Source organism: Vipera ursinii, assembly GCF_947247035.1.
Source record: "Vipera ursinii genome assembly, chromosome: Z".
Classification (NCBI taxonomy): domain Eukaryota; kingdom Metazoa; phylum Chordata; class Lepidosauria; order Squamata; family Viperidae; genus Vipera; species Vipera ursinii.
Window position 1 is genome coordinate 77,798,546 of NC_139517.1, and position 13,881 is coordinate 77,812,426.

The following is a 13,881-nucleotide window of genomic DNA, read 5'->3' on the forward strand; positions in this document are numbered from 1 at the left end:
TCACGGAGCAGAGGTGTAACGTGGGAGTATCGGGAGACTCCCAACACAACTCTCTCGGCTGCATTCTGTACCAGTTGGAGCTTCCGGGTGGTCCTCAAGGGCAGCCCCATGTAGAGAGTGTTGCAGTAGTCTAGTCGAGAGGTCACGAGCGCATGAGTGACCGTGCATAGATCATCCCGGCTTAGATAGGGCCACAACTGGCGCACCAGGCGAACCTGGGCGAAAGCCCCCCTAGTCACAGCTCCTATATGGTCTTCCAGGGTGAGCCGTGAATCTAGGAGGACTCCCAAGTTGCGAGCCCTATCTATGGGGGGTAATAATTCACCCCCCATAGTGAGAGGTGGAATGTCCGAATAAACCCGGGATGAAGGTATGCAAAGCCACTCGGTCTTGTCGGGGTTGAGTTGAAGTCTGTTCCTCCCCATCCAGACCCGAACCGCCTCCAGGCAACGGGACATCACGCTGAGGGCATCACTGGGGTGGTTTGGGGTCGAAAGGAAAAGCTGGGTATCATCAGCATACTGATGATACCCAACTCCAAAACCACGAATGATCTCACCCAGCGGTTGCATATAGATGTTGAACAGGAGAGGCGAGAGGACCGACCCCTGAGGAACTCCACAAATGAGAGACCTCGCGGTCGACCTCTGCCCTCCTGCCAACACCGACTGCGAACGTCCCTGGAGATAGGAGGAGAACCACTGTAAAACCGTGCCTCCCACTCCCAATCCCCTGAGACACCGCAGCAAGATACCATGGTCGATGGTATCGAAAGCCGCTGAGAGGTCTAACAGGACCAGAACAGAGGAATGCCCCGTCCCGAGCCCTCCAGAGATCATTCACCAGCGCGACCAATGCCGTCTCCGTGCTGTACCCGGGCCTGAAACCCGATTGGTACGGGTCTAGATAATCCGATTCATCCAGGACCAGAGGGAGCTGATGCGCCACCACACTCTCAACAACCTTCGCAAGAAAGCGAAGGTTGGAGACAGGACGAAAGTTGTTCAATACAGCTGGGTCCAAGGCAGGCTTCTTGAGGAGAGGCCTCACCACCGCCTCTTTCAAGACGGCGGGGAAGCTACCCTCACTCAGAGAAGCCGATATAACTGCCTGGAACCAGCTGCGTGTCCTCTCCCGGGCTGCATAGACCAGCCAGGAAGGGCACGGGTCCAATAAACATGTGGTGGTGCTCAGCCTCCCCATGATCCTGTCCACTTCCTCCGGAGTCACAGAATCAAACTCCTCCCAGGTGATATCGACAAGACCGCCCGCGTCCTGCTCGACAGACTCTGCCCAGTCAGAGTCCAGACTGGTCCGAATCCAAGCGATTTTGTCCGACAGATGCTGGTTAAACTCCTCGGCACGACCCTGCAAGGGTTCCTCCCTCACCTCCTGATTCAGGAGGGAGCGAGTCACCCTAAACAGGGCGGCCGGGTGATTATCTGCAGACGCGATAAGGGTGGCGAAGTGGTTAGACCTCGCCTCCCTTATCGCAGCGAGATAAGACCTAGTATAGGTTCTTAGTCGCAATCGGTCGGATTCGGATCGGCTGGATCTCCAACCGCTCTCTAGGCCCCGTCTCCGACGCTTCATCTCCCGGAGCTCCGTGGAGAACCATGGAGCTCGACGGGATCTGCACCGGGTCAGGGGCCACAGGGGTACAACTCGGTCAAGAGCCTCAGTGGCTGCCCTTTCCCAGGCTTCCACTAAGGCATCTGCCGAGCTGTGAGCAAGGGAGGCAGGTGGGGACCCCAGCGCCGCCTGGAACCTCTGGGGGTCCATTAAGCATCTGGGGCGGTACCATTTAATTGGTTCCACACACCCACGGCGGGGGTGGCAAAATGGAAGACCAGCCGCAGGAGATGGTGATTGGTCCATGACAGGGGCATAACAATTGGGGAGCCCCCACCAAGATCAACTAACCACCGTCCAGATAAGAAAACTAAGTCAAGAGTGTGGCCTCCCTCATGAGTCGGTCCCGAAATTACTTGCGTCAGGTCCATGGCCGTCATGGAAGCCATGAACTCCCGAGCCAACTCAGATGATCCTCCCAGCAATGGTAGATTGAAGTCCCCCAAAACTATAAGTTTCGGGAACTCAATCACCAACCCAGAGAGGACATTGAGAAGCTCAGGCAGGGCTGCTGCTATGTGACTAGGCGAAAGGTACACCAGCAGCAAGCCCAACTGCGCACCAGGGCCGCATCTCAAAAAGAGAGACTCACACCCGACTATCTGGGGAACGGTGGCCTCCCGCGGACATAAGGTCTCCCTCATAACAACAGCCACACCTCCACCCCTACCCTGAGCCAGAGGCCGGTGTAGCACCCGGAAACCTGGTGGGCAAAGATCAACCAGAGGAATCCCTCCCTCTGGGCCCAACCAAGTCTCTGGACCCAACCAAGTTATTATTCCAGAAATACAAGGGGGTTAGTTTTATAATACTTTATTGCTCTAGTGGACACTGAAGCACTGCTTTTTATCCAATTATATGCCATTTATGCTTAAAAGTATTTTGATCCATGTTTTAAATTATTCCTAGATATTTTTAGCAGTTTTGCATATTATAGTTAACTTACCTAAAGTTTCAACGATTGGCAATTTTTTCACAATGGCCTGTTTCTTAACCATTCTCATGACACCAAGAGCCAATGTTACTGTTACAACAATTGGAAGACCTTCCGGGATGGCAGCAACAGCTAAACTGCAATGTTGAAAAGATGTGTTAAGTTATATGTCAATATTGAATGCAGAAAAAATGACTTACAGAGTTAAGTTAAAATGGAGTATTGACAAATTTCATGAGTAACTCCATTCAAAGAGGACTAGGGAGCTGACTGGTATTTTGCTTTTTTTTCTTTGAAAGTTGAGGTTTCTAAAGCAGAAGCATATTTGTTAATCCAAAATTAATTCAAGTAGCACGGCCTAACTCTGAAATGTTTCTGGAGGCCACCACAACTTCCAAAACTCTTTTCTGCTGTATCACTGCAAGCTTAGAATTTAACAGTCTATATGCAAAATTAGGATTTTTTAAAAATTTATTTGCACAGAGACAGAATCTACTCAATACATTGGCAGTCCTGAAAGTACGTTCCTCATTTCATGGTATTCTTTAGGGAATGAAATCTGGTTTTTATACAATGTGGTGGAGACAGAATAAAAATCTTACCTGACACCAATGGTAAACATGTCAAGGATATGTTTTCCTTGCAGCCAACCAACCAACATAATTATTCCTATAAAAATAAAAATAACTTTTAAACATCAATCCTTGTCCTGGTATTAAAACCCTTTCCCACAATGTGTCCCAAACATTAAACAATCAATAACTTAACTGATTTCTTACCAATTATACCAAAAGAATACAAGGAAAGCTGCTTCCCTAGTAGATCCATGCTTCTCTGCAAAGGTGTCTTTGGTGCCTTTATTTAAAAAAAAATTCAGGCTGATATTATTAAACTCACTGATTTGCTGAGTTTGAACAGTTATTTCACATTCACTGAAATTATGTTAAAATTACAAGGATTGAACTGTTTTAAAGAATTCCTTAGAAAAGCCTTACGCCTAAGAGATATTAAAGAAATAAATTTTAAATTGTAAACTCACATTCTAAATCTTAAAGAATCTAAATTCAGGCTAGCATCCATTCAACTTTAGCACAACGTTTGAACTCATTTCTGTACATTGGTATGCAATGATATAAAATTTTTAAGAGTGCTGACATATTAGCCTGCCATGCAAGTTTAAAATTATTCAGGAACAGCAAGTTCCAGTACACCAGTTGTGGTCCTTAGGCCAGGACAGCGCTGTTATTAGGCAACGGCCTCGTGTTTCTTCTGCCCTGCTATGATTGCTTTAAGGGACGCGGTGGCTTAGTGGGTTAGGACGCTGAGCTTGTCGATCAGAAGGTCGGCAGTTTGGAGGGTCGAATCCCGAGTGCCGCGTAACAGAGTGAGCACCTGTTACTTATCCCAGCTTCTGCCAACCTAGCAGTTTGAAAGCACGTAAAAATGCAAGTAGAAAAATAGGGACCACTACGGTGGGAAGGTAACAGCGTTCCGTGCGCCTTTGGCGTCTAGTCATGCTGGCCACATGACCACGGAGACATCCTCGGACAAGCGCTGGCTCGTCGGCTTTGAAACGGAGATGAGCACCGGCCCCTAGAGTTGGAAACGACTAGCACATGTAGCACACATGTGCGGGGGAACCTTTACCTTTACCTTTACTATGATTGCTTTTGCTTTAATTCCCCTCACCGGTCTTTCTTCCCCCATCTCAGCCCTTTTGTGTGTCCTGCACGCCTGCTTCTCCCTGCCAATGCTGCATCTCATTGCCCACAGTTGCTATCTTCTTCCTCCTGCTGGTAGATGGGAATCCAGGTGGTGGCAAGGCAGCTCTGGGGTGCACACACAGTGAGAATGGGAAGAGCCAGTGATGGTTTCCTGGGCAAAGGTGGAGGCTCTTTGGGATGCAGTGTTGGGATGGATTTGGAAGCATGGGAAGGATTGTAGGCTTCCAGGAATGCAGTGTGTACTCTGCACCTCTGCAGCCCACACAGCATCCAGCTTTGCCAGGGAACCACTATGGGTATCCCTGCCCTCAATCCTCCCTGCATCCTGGGCTGCACTCTAACCCAACACCTGGATCCTGGGCCACCAGTAGGAGGGGAAAGATGGCAAAGATCAGCCACGAGTAGTGGGAGGGAGGGTTGCAGGGGCATGTGGTGGAGTGCAGGGCTGCCCAAAAGAGCAAAGATAAGGGGAGGGCAAATGGAGGAAAAGGAGATGAAGTACCCCTGCAGTCGTAAGTGTGGATGGGCCCAAAGTTTGATAATGTGACTGAACAGGCACTGCAATCGTCATAACTTCAGGCAAGAGTCATTAGTCCTTTTTTATTCAATATTATTCTAACTTCTAACAGTCACTGAATGAATGGTTGTAAATTGGTAACTAGTCAGGGTTTACATTAATATTATTTGTGAAATGCTGCTTACTTCTTCTGCTTGCATCATTTTGAAAACCTCACCAAATTCAGAGTTTTCACCAGTTCCAATAACTATCCCCTACAAAACAGAAGAAAAAGATTAGAAGTAAAATGTTTAAAATTCCTCTATACCAGAAGTCACTTTGGTTTGCCCAAATTTAAATTTTTGAAAAAATATGAACAAGTACTCAAGGATTCTGAACAGTTAAAGCAGAACTTTAATCTGTGTTGACTAAATTTCCAAATAAATTTTTAAAAATATAAGATGTACACGACAAAATGTAACCGAGCTTGATCTAGTCTAGTACTCTTTGCAAGAATCCCAGCAACAAAGAGGCGGTAAGTGACTCCACAGAATCTGACATACAAAGCTCCATTTAAGTTCTTAGTTGCATTGATTTAAACATTATTCATTATATAAATAGATTTCAGGTGTTATGACTCCATCTGAATTAAAAGAAATATATTTAACACAATGTTGTGAACAATTCATTTTTTAATATTTCCAACAAATTAAAAACAGGCAACTGAAAGAATCCATAATATATTTTCCAGCAAACAAAATTTAAAAATACATATTCTCTCTCTGATCTATTTTTTAGAATTAGTTTGGTAAAATTGGAAAATTACCTTGGCTTTTCCACATCGAACAAGTGTTCCCATAAAAGCAATATTGCTTCTTGATGTGAGATCTCCATTCGTAGCAGCTGGTTGGGGAGAAGTGCATTTAGAGCTTGGAGTTGTCTCACCTGTCAAACTCGATTCGTCAATAGAGAGATCAATTGCCTTTGAGAGTAAACAAATAAAATTAAAGTTATATTATGCATTCTACTTTTTAAAATGGTGGGGGCTATATTCACGTTTGAAACTTAACTGTTCTATTTGGGGACAGAGCATGTTAAGCAAAATGGAGATGTTACTTAAAGAAAGTCTTTTCAGTTGATCCCCAATGCACATTTCAGGGTAATTTACTTTAGGTTTTATCTCCTTGACTTTATATTATTAACAAACCATACTGTAGAAACAAAGGAAAACATGTATAATCAGAATCCAGTTAACAAATTATGTTAGGAAACAAATCCCATCTTTGAAATTTTTTCACTTTCAATTTTTCACTTATAAAATAATAATGTTCTTAGGAAATTCACAATGTGTTAGCTCTTTAAAATGACTGAATAACTCAAATTAAAACTACCTATTTGGACTTCTTGGACTGATAGTGAATTTTCTTTTTTTAAAGAAAATTTTATTGGTTTTCTAGTTTTACATTTAAGTATTGGAAAAGCAACGTGGTGACTGAGTTGGTCAATAATTCTATAACATACAAATATCTTTAGTACAGATCTCAAACTATTACATTAAATGTTTCCCCTCTTTTCCCCTTAATATTTACTGTTTCATCTTTAAATTAGTACAATTCTTATTGTATCAATTAAATAAAAAATAACTTTCTTGTATTTATCAATAATTTTTAGTTTATATATATCCTAGTTGTTTTAACATCTTTTTAGAGAATCAATATCCTGATTAATTTTTCCCAAGTTTTGGTTTCCCATTAATATTTATATTTCACGTTTGATATTCATAATTTCCAAATTTTAAATAACCCAATTCCCTTTATCACAATTCACCACCACAAGATCTAATGTTCAGAATACACACCGTATCTATTTGAGTTCTCACCATCTTACATCAACTAGTTAGTAATACATTATAATATTCTTATTTTCTGGGAATTTCCATATATCTTAAATTTAGTAACCAAAATTCCTCCTATTTCAACATTTAATACTTCTTGTCTTTTTCTCTTGATATCTACTATCTCATATTTAAGCTAATAATTCTTATTACTGCTAGGTAAAAAAATATTTATTCATCGATTGATTTTTAGCTTATATATATCTTAATTACCTTTACATTTAACCTTTATAAGCAAATCAATGTTCAAATTTAACTATTAATATTTATATTTCTAAGTTATAAATAACCAGTTTTCTTTGTCTCATCTCATAACAATGTCTAATATTTCAAAGTACATGTCTTATCTATTTGGATATATTCTATTTTAATTCGCACAAGTAAGCCAAAACCCCAATTTTCTTCAGTCTTACTCTAGCTTTCTTTGCCAAATTATCTTCCATGTCCACGCTTTAGAGTCATCAAACAAATCTTCCTGTATTGTTATATAGATTATTTGACGTAGAAAAAAACCATCTGGTCGCCATTTTTTTTGAGAGAACTAACAAATTGTCTCTTTATTTTTCCATCTCAACCTAGTTGTCCTGAACTGTTTATCTTCTCTTCAATCTGTTCTTCTTCTTGATCGTCAGGTTCTTTCTGATTTATGTAGAAAGTCTTTTCCTTTTTCCATATTGTCAGCCCCTTTTCTGGGTTTTCCATTTACTCTATTTGTTGATCAGTTGAATCTTCTGTCATAATCTTTAATTGTTCCACCTTTTCTGTTATATTCTGTGTAGTTGATTTTTCAAATATAATCAAAGTTTGAGCTTGTATATCTGGCCTGACATCTTGTTCTTTTTGTGACCTCTTATTTCATCCATAGCTGTAAGAATAGTTTGATGAATTGCTTTTAACATAGAAAGAATCTGTTCTTGATCTTCATCCATATTTTCTTAGTAATGTATTAGATTAAAATTTCACAATCAGAGAATGCAAAAAAAAAAAGATTTTGTCACTGAAAAAGGAACACAGCTGGGCTTCTCTCAAGGTTGCATAAATCTTATCTATTTGTCTGGGCTGCTGGCCAAGTCTCTTTTACACAATAACAAATTGTAGTATCTGGTTTAGCCACAAGATGTCGCCCCTACCCTTAAAAGTTTTCTTTTGAATCTGAATTTTTATAATCTTTTCAGTTTTGCTTCTTTCTTGTAAGTAAAAACCCCAATCTTCAATAAGAAGATCTTTTAGTCCACAAACTTTTAAAAATAAAATTCCAATTAGGATCAAGTTATTCTTTCAATGTTTTAAACTCCCCTGGATAGTCAGTCGCCACTGTTTCTAGAGGGAGGGGTAAAATCTCCCTTCCCTCTCCACAGGGGGGAAAGTACTTAAGGCAGCTTATGCAGGTAAAGAAAATAGTTAAGATTTAAGAGAGGTAGATCTCACCCAGTCTGGTCCACGCTGCCTTAAAATTGCCTGATGGTAAGTGTGACTTCGGCTGTTTGCAGCCAGTGACGAGCCATATTGTTATGGCCGGTCTTTCGTCCGCCGATTTGGAGGGCTGCCCTGGATCAAGCGGAAGAGCTACTGCCCTCTCGCGATCCAACAGGGATCCCCTCCTTGCTGGTCGCCCCTACAGGGTCCCCCAGCGAAGCGAAACTGAACGTGGAAGACAGAGCTTGCCTTCCAGACGTCCATATCGGCTGCCTCAGCAAACCAGAAGTCTGATAGTGAAATTTCTACAAACATTCTGTCCTGAAATATAAAGTGAAACTCTTGAAAATAATCAACAATTAACTCATCTAAACATTCTAAATTAAAACCTTAGGTAAGTTATCACCACTTGTTTCCAATTATTTATAAGTATAATCACATCTGATATTTCCAGGGTCGCATAAAGCCACCAGATGAAAATGTAATAGAATTGGAGTATCAATAGTCACAAAAGGAGTATAAGGTAGCTCCTAGTCTTACATTTTTACTTGATACAACATTACAGCATTCATCTATTAAAATTGGCTTATGCATGCACATTGTTAGAAATTTAAAGAGAAGTCAGTTCTATTATTTACTAAGTCATTGATTTCATACCTCAAATAAGCGCAAGTCTGCAGGAACTCTATCACCCACTGATAGGCAGACAGTATCTCCAGGAACTAAGTCTCTTGCAAGTGTATGTTCTACCCTTCCTTCTCGAACACTGGAGAAACACAAATAGATAAAAACCTAATAGAATATATTATTCCTTCACATTTAAGAATTAAAAAGAAAATACCTTTAAATTTAATAGCTAAATAAGACAACTATGTACATTATTCCCATCCTGATGCTATTCTAAAAAGCCCTAAAAACTTATAGAGGTAGATGGGAATGACCTTGGAAGAGAGGAGGAAGTCACAGAGTAGGCAATTATCATGCAAAAGGTATCTCATTCTCGAGAAACAGAGGGGATGTGGGAAGCATTTTAGATTAGACCCCTACTAGTTTTCCAGTGAGTAGAAGGAAAGGAGGGGAAGAATACTTTCAGATTAGAAAGATTCTGTTAATGTAACTTTACAGTAAGGATAGAGAGAGTATCCATGTGCTTCTTCACTGGACTAAGCAAAGCGCTAGTAAGACTTGACTTTTTTCCAAAGCTTTGAGTTAAGGTGATTAAAACATGTCAGATACATTTGCATGTATAGGTGTTGTTAGCCAGAGTTATCATTTTGTTCACCCCCTTCTTTTTTAAAAAAAACATTTCTACTTATATTGTATCTTTTATTTTCTTTAGTTTTATGTAAGCTGCCCAGAGTCAGTCAGGGGTTAGGCAGTGCCTAACTTTAATAAATTAAAATAAAATTCAACTTATAATCTTTGATTAGCCTTTACTGTATGTATACCTCTGGATAAAATATGCTTGATTTGCTATACTAAACAACTTCCCTTTCAGCTGTTATTTGTTCCATTTCAAGCAAAAACTGAGATTCTGTTCAATATAAACAGAAATCAAAATGCCAACTATTTTGTTCTTTTTTTTAAAAAAAAATGGCATCATGAATGTTGAGAATTAAAAAGATAATGTGTTTTTGCACAATATTTTTTCGCATCTATAATTTGCCAGATTTTTAAATAAATTCTATTGCAGGAGAATTAAAACAATGACCAGGTGTAGCCCTATGGAATCTCTATAAAAATAATTTTAGAGAGGGTTGGATTAAAAGCAGGTTGAGTGGACTCATACAAATTGATGGAACTTAAGATATGCATGTCTGAATCCAAGTGAGCATAATTCAATAGCCACAAATTCCAGCAATTGTTTATATATAAATGAGAAAAACCTTAAAAATAATATACATTTGAAAGATTGTACATTTTTATTTATATAACTATGAAATATTTCTCTGCTCATATGTACTTTTTCAACAAACTAGATTCCCCTTTCAAAAAGGCCAGTTATCATCTGTGGCTCAAAAATGTCTGCATTCACTATTTCAATGACACAAGAACATAAAAACCTGTTATTTAAAGAGAACTTGTTTGTAATTTATTTTCAAATAAAATTTCATACTATTCTTCACTGTAATTTTCGGATGGAATTACATTTTACAAGTAAATTGAAATCATCAAAATAATTACTGCTATATAGAAGCCAATTCAAATAAATCACAGGTTCAGCCATTTTGCACAATATGAAATTAGATGTGCATTTTCAGACATGTCACGTACGTCTAAAACTAGAAGAAGCTACTCCTTACCAGTGGCATTCTGGAGGTACAAGTTTACTCAATTCTTCAAGAGATTTTTCAGAACGATATTCCTGCAAATACAAAGCATGAAATTAGAGACCAGACATTGGTATATGCACAAGATTTCTGAAAATCTGTAATTCCGTAGCTGATCTGTTATTTTCCACATGTGTAAAATTATTAATTGATTTTTTCCCCTAAGGGCCAGTATTAAATATATCCACAATTGTGCCTCATTCCTTTTCTTTTGTTATAGTGGATCCTCCCAGGTTAGTTCAATCATATGACTCCATGTGACTTTCTTATGGCAGCTGCTCGCCTTCTTTTGAGCAATGGAGTGAACTGCCCAGCTCATCCCATGTGACTCACACTGACTTTTCCACTCCAGGCTGCTCCACCATTTGGGTAAAGAGGCCAATAGACTGCATCACTGAATGCTATTACTGCCTCCAGAAGATCAGTCCTCATTCACTTTAATTACTTGACAAAAACTATGGGCAGCATTAGCATTCTGTGGCCTAATAAAAAAATGACATCCAGAAGTTTTACATAGCACTAGTATCCTGTGTACCTTCTTACACCATAGCTATTACTACAATCTGTGCTACATGCCTATTAGGAAAAGTGGTATCTGTGGATTACCAAGTGTTGATAAACATCACACTACATTTGCCTCAAATATGGAAATAAAAAGATACTGCATAGAAAACTGCTGTAGGTGAACCTGGAGGAATTTCTCATGGGAAAAAGAAGATGACCCTAAGCTCTGAGGGTTAATCTTCCATTTCCCAAATATTCCCTTTGTTCAATTTTATTATCCAATCTGGGGCTAGAATGGAACACCTGAGAACTCAAGCTAAATTTCTCAGTTTCAATTAGAATGTGTCTGTAACAACATACTCAGCTGACTATCTCTGTTCCCAATACTCTTTTTCTACAATCTAGGAGGTATTTTTTAATAAACTCAGACACTAATTATAAGATCCGAAATATAACTACAGGTAGTCCTTGACATAGCATTTCACTTAATGACCGTTCAAAGTTACAACAACCCTGAAAAAGTGACTTATGACCATTTTTCACACAACTGTTAGAGCATCCCCATGGTCACATGATCAAAATTCAGACGCTTGGCAACTGACTCATATTTATGAAAGTTGCAGTGTCCTGGGGTCATGTGATCCCCTTTGGCAATTTCTGACAAGCAAAATCAATCAGGAAGCCGTATTCATTTAACATCCGTGTTTTCAATTTAACAAATGCTGTGTGGCAAGAAAGGTCATAAAATAGGGCAAAATTCACTTAATAAATGTCTTGCTTAGCAACAGAAATTTTGGGCTCAATTGTGGTTGTAAGTCAAGGACTACCTGTATATGCATGTATAATCTCTCTCTCTCTCTCTCTCTCTCTCTCTCTCTGTGTGTGTGTGTATCAGACTCAGATTTACATCAATAATCCAGATCAGAAAAAGTAGATCAATATCTTTCCAATTGTGAGCCCTATCCGAACATATTTATTAATAGGTTGCAAAAGGAAATTCTTCTTTGCTAGACATTTCTTTATTTCAGCAAGCAAAATGTTATTATTGCAACATTGGTAAATTTAGTCCCTCCTTTCCTGTATAGTCTGCTGGATATATTTCCATACATATGTATATTTTCAGAGATATAAACACATTAAAAAGAAGGAAATAGGAAAAGAATCAACTTACAAATAGACTCCTAAATGTTTTGCCATAACAATTGTAAATACATAACAGAAGTAAATGAGAAATTCTTACCTGAACAAAGGCAACTGTAACAACAATAAGTATTGCCTGTACAAAAGAAGATAAATACTACTTATATTTTAGCAAATAAGTAAATATGTGTTAGATACTATGCAAACTAAACAAACATGTGCAAGAATCATGTATTTTATTTTATATATATATATATATAAAGGTAAAGGTAAAGGTTCCCCCGCACACGCGTGCTAGTCGTTTCCAACTCTAGGGGCCGGTGCTCATCTCCGTTTCAAAGCTGAAGAGCCAGCGCTTGTCCGAGGACGTCTCCATGGTCATGTGTAGATGAGTAGACGCCAAAGGCGCACGGAATGCTGTTACCTTCCCACCGTAGTGGTCCCTATTTTTCTACTTGCATTTTTACGTGCTTTCGAACTGCTAGGTTGGCAGAAGCTGGGACGAGTAACAGGCGCTTACTCTGTTACGCGACACTCGGGATTCGACCCGCCAAAACTGCCGACCTTCTGATCGACAAGCTCAGCGTCCTAACCCACAGAGCCACCACGTCCCTCCATATATATATATATATATATATATATATGTGTGTGTGTGTGTGTGTGTGTGTGTGTGTGTGTGTGTGTGTGTATATATGTGTGTATATATATATATATATATGTGTGTATATATATATATATATATATATATATATATATATATATATATATATATATATGAATTAATTCTGGGATCTTTTAGATTACATCATTATTCACATACTATTTTTTTGGTTAACTATCTTAAACTATTTCAAATATGTTTGAATTTTCTACAATGTGTCTAATAATATTTTTATGCAAAAGACAAAGTTGGGGACACATCATTAAAGGATGTATACTATGAAAACCAAAAACATTTTTCAAGATTTTATTGTTTGCTGATATCCAGATGATTTGTTTCTTATCTGGTATCATTCAAACAAAAAATGAACAAATGAAAAATATGCACATGTTCTTCTTTTATACCATCTACATTTTAAACTAGGCTACATACTGTAATTTAATTAGATGTAACATTTAGTTTCCAAAATTGCTACTATGCAAAACGTCACATATGAACCATTCCATGCATGGTTCCATATAATCTGTTCAGACATAAAGGTCTTGGTCCAGACATGAGCAGAAGTATTAAAGGAAAGGCAGAGTAAGTAAAAGTTAGAGACACTGGTATCTACTCATGCCAACTAAGAGAAGGAAGGGAAAGGAATGTTATGAGACGACGAGAAAGGCTGGTTGGATAGCTCTGCCAATGCCCTTAGCTTTGGTTATATCATAACCAACTCTCTTTGGGCTTTTTTTTTTCAATCTTTCCTCAGCTGCTGCTAAAATCTTTGGGCAGGCAAAAAAAGAAACTGCTGGGAAAAGCGAAGGGTAGGCAAACACATCAGTTGGAAACTACACACATGAAGTAATAATATGCTGCACTTAAAGACATCAGCAACAGCAGCTAAGGGAAAATAGTATATTGGCAAGATGCGGCCAGACAAACAGGCTGATACACAGTCAATGCAGAAGAGGAGGAGAAAGATAGGCAAAGTACATCAGCCTTGCCCAACTTATCCCATAAGTTCTAGAATTGATTTAAACTATATTCAAATACTATTGTTACAGTTTCCATTTCAACAGGGGAGTAATGTAACAGTATCTTAAACAGCTTTATCTTACTCAGGAGAAACAGTTTTTTTTTTGTTTTTGTTTTTTTTTAAAAAAGG

General features: G+C 39.1%; 1 protein-coding gene across 12 annotated transcripts in view; it reads right to left on the reverse strand.

Annotated features, from left to right (window-relative positions):
* ATP2C1 (ATPase secretory pathway Ca2+ transporting 1) overlaps positions 1-13,881 on the reverse strand; it is a 56,329-nt gene that overhangs the window by 26,199 nt on the left and 16,249 nt on the right. For all 12 annotated transcript variants that reach the window (XR_014494297.1, XM_083378416.1, XM_083378407.1 and 9 more), the window contains 8 exons: positions 12,171-12,206; positions 10,400-10,461; positions 8,754-8,862; positions 5,613-5,768; positions 4,993-5,061; positions 3,346-3,421; positions 3,169-3,235; positions 2,579-2,703 (listed from right to left, as the gene is read on the reverse strand). Coding sequence is in view for 11 of the 12 variants with exons in the window: in XM_083378416.1 (XP_083234542.1) it covers positions 2,579-2,703; positions 3,169-3,235; positions 3,346-3,421; positions 4,993-5,061; positions 5,613-5,768; positions 8,754-8,862; positions 10,400-10,461; positions 12,171-12,206 (700 nt within the window). In the remaining variant the exon portion in view is untranslated. The remainder of the gene's footprint in view (positions 1-2,578; positions 2,704-3,168; positions 3,236-3,345; positions 3,422-4,992; positions 5,062-5,612; positions 5,769-8,753; positions 8,863-10,399; positions 10,462-12,170; positions 12,207-13,881) is intronic.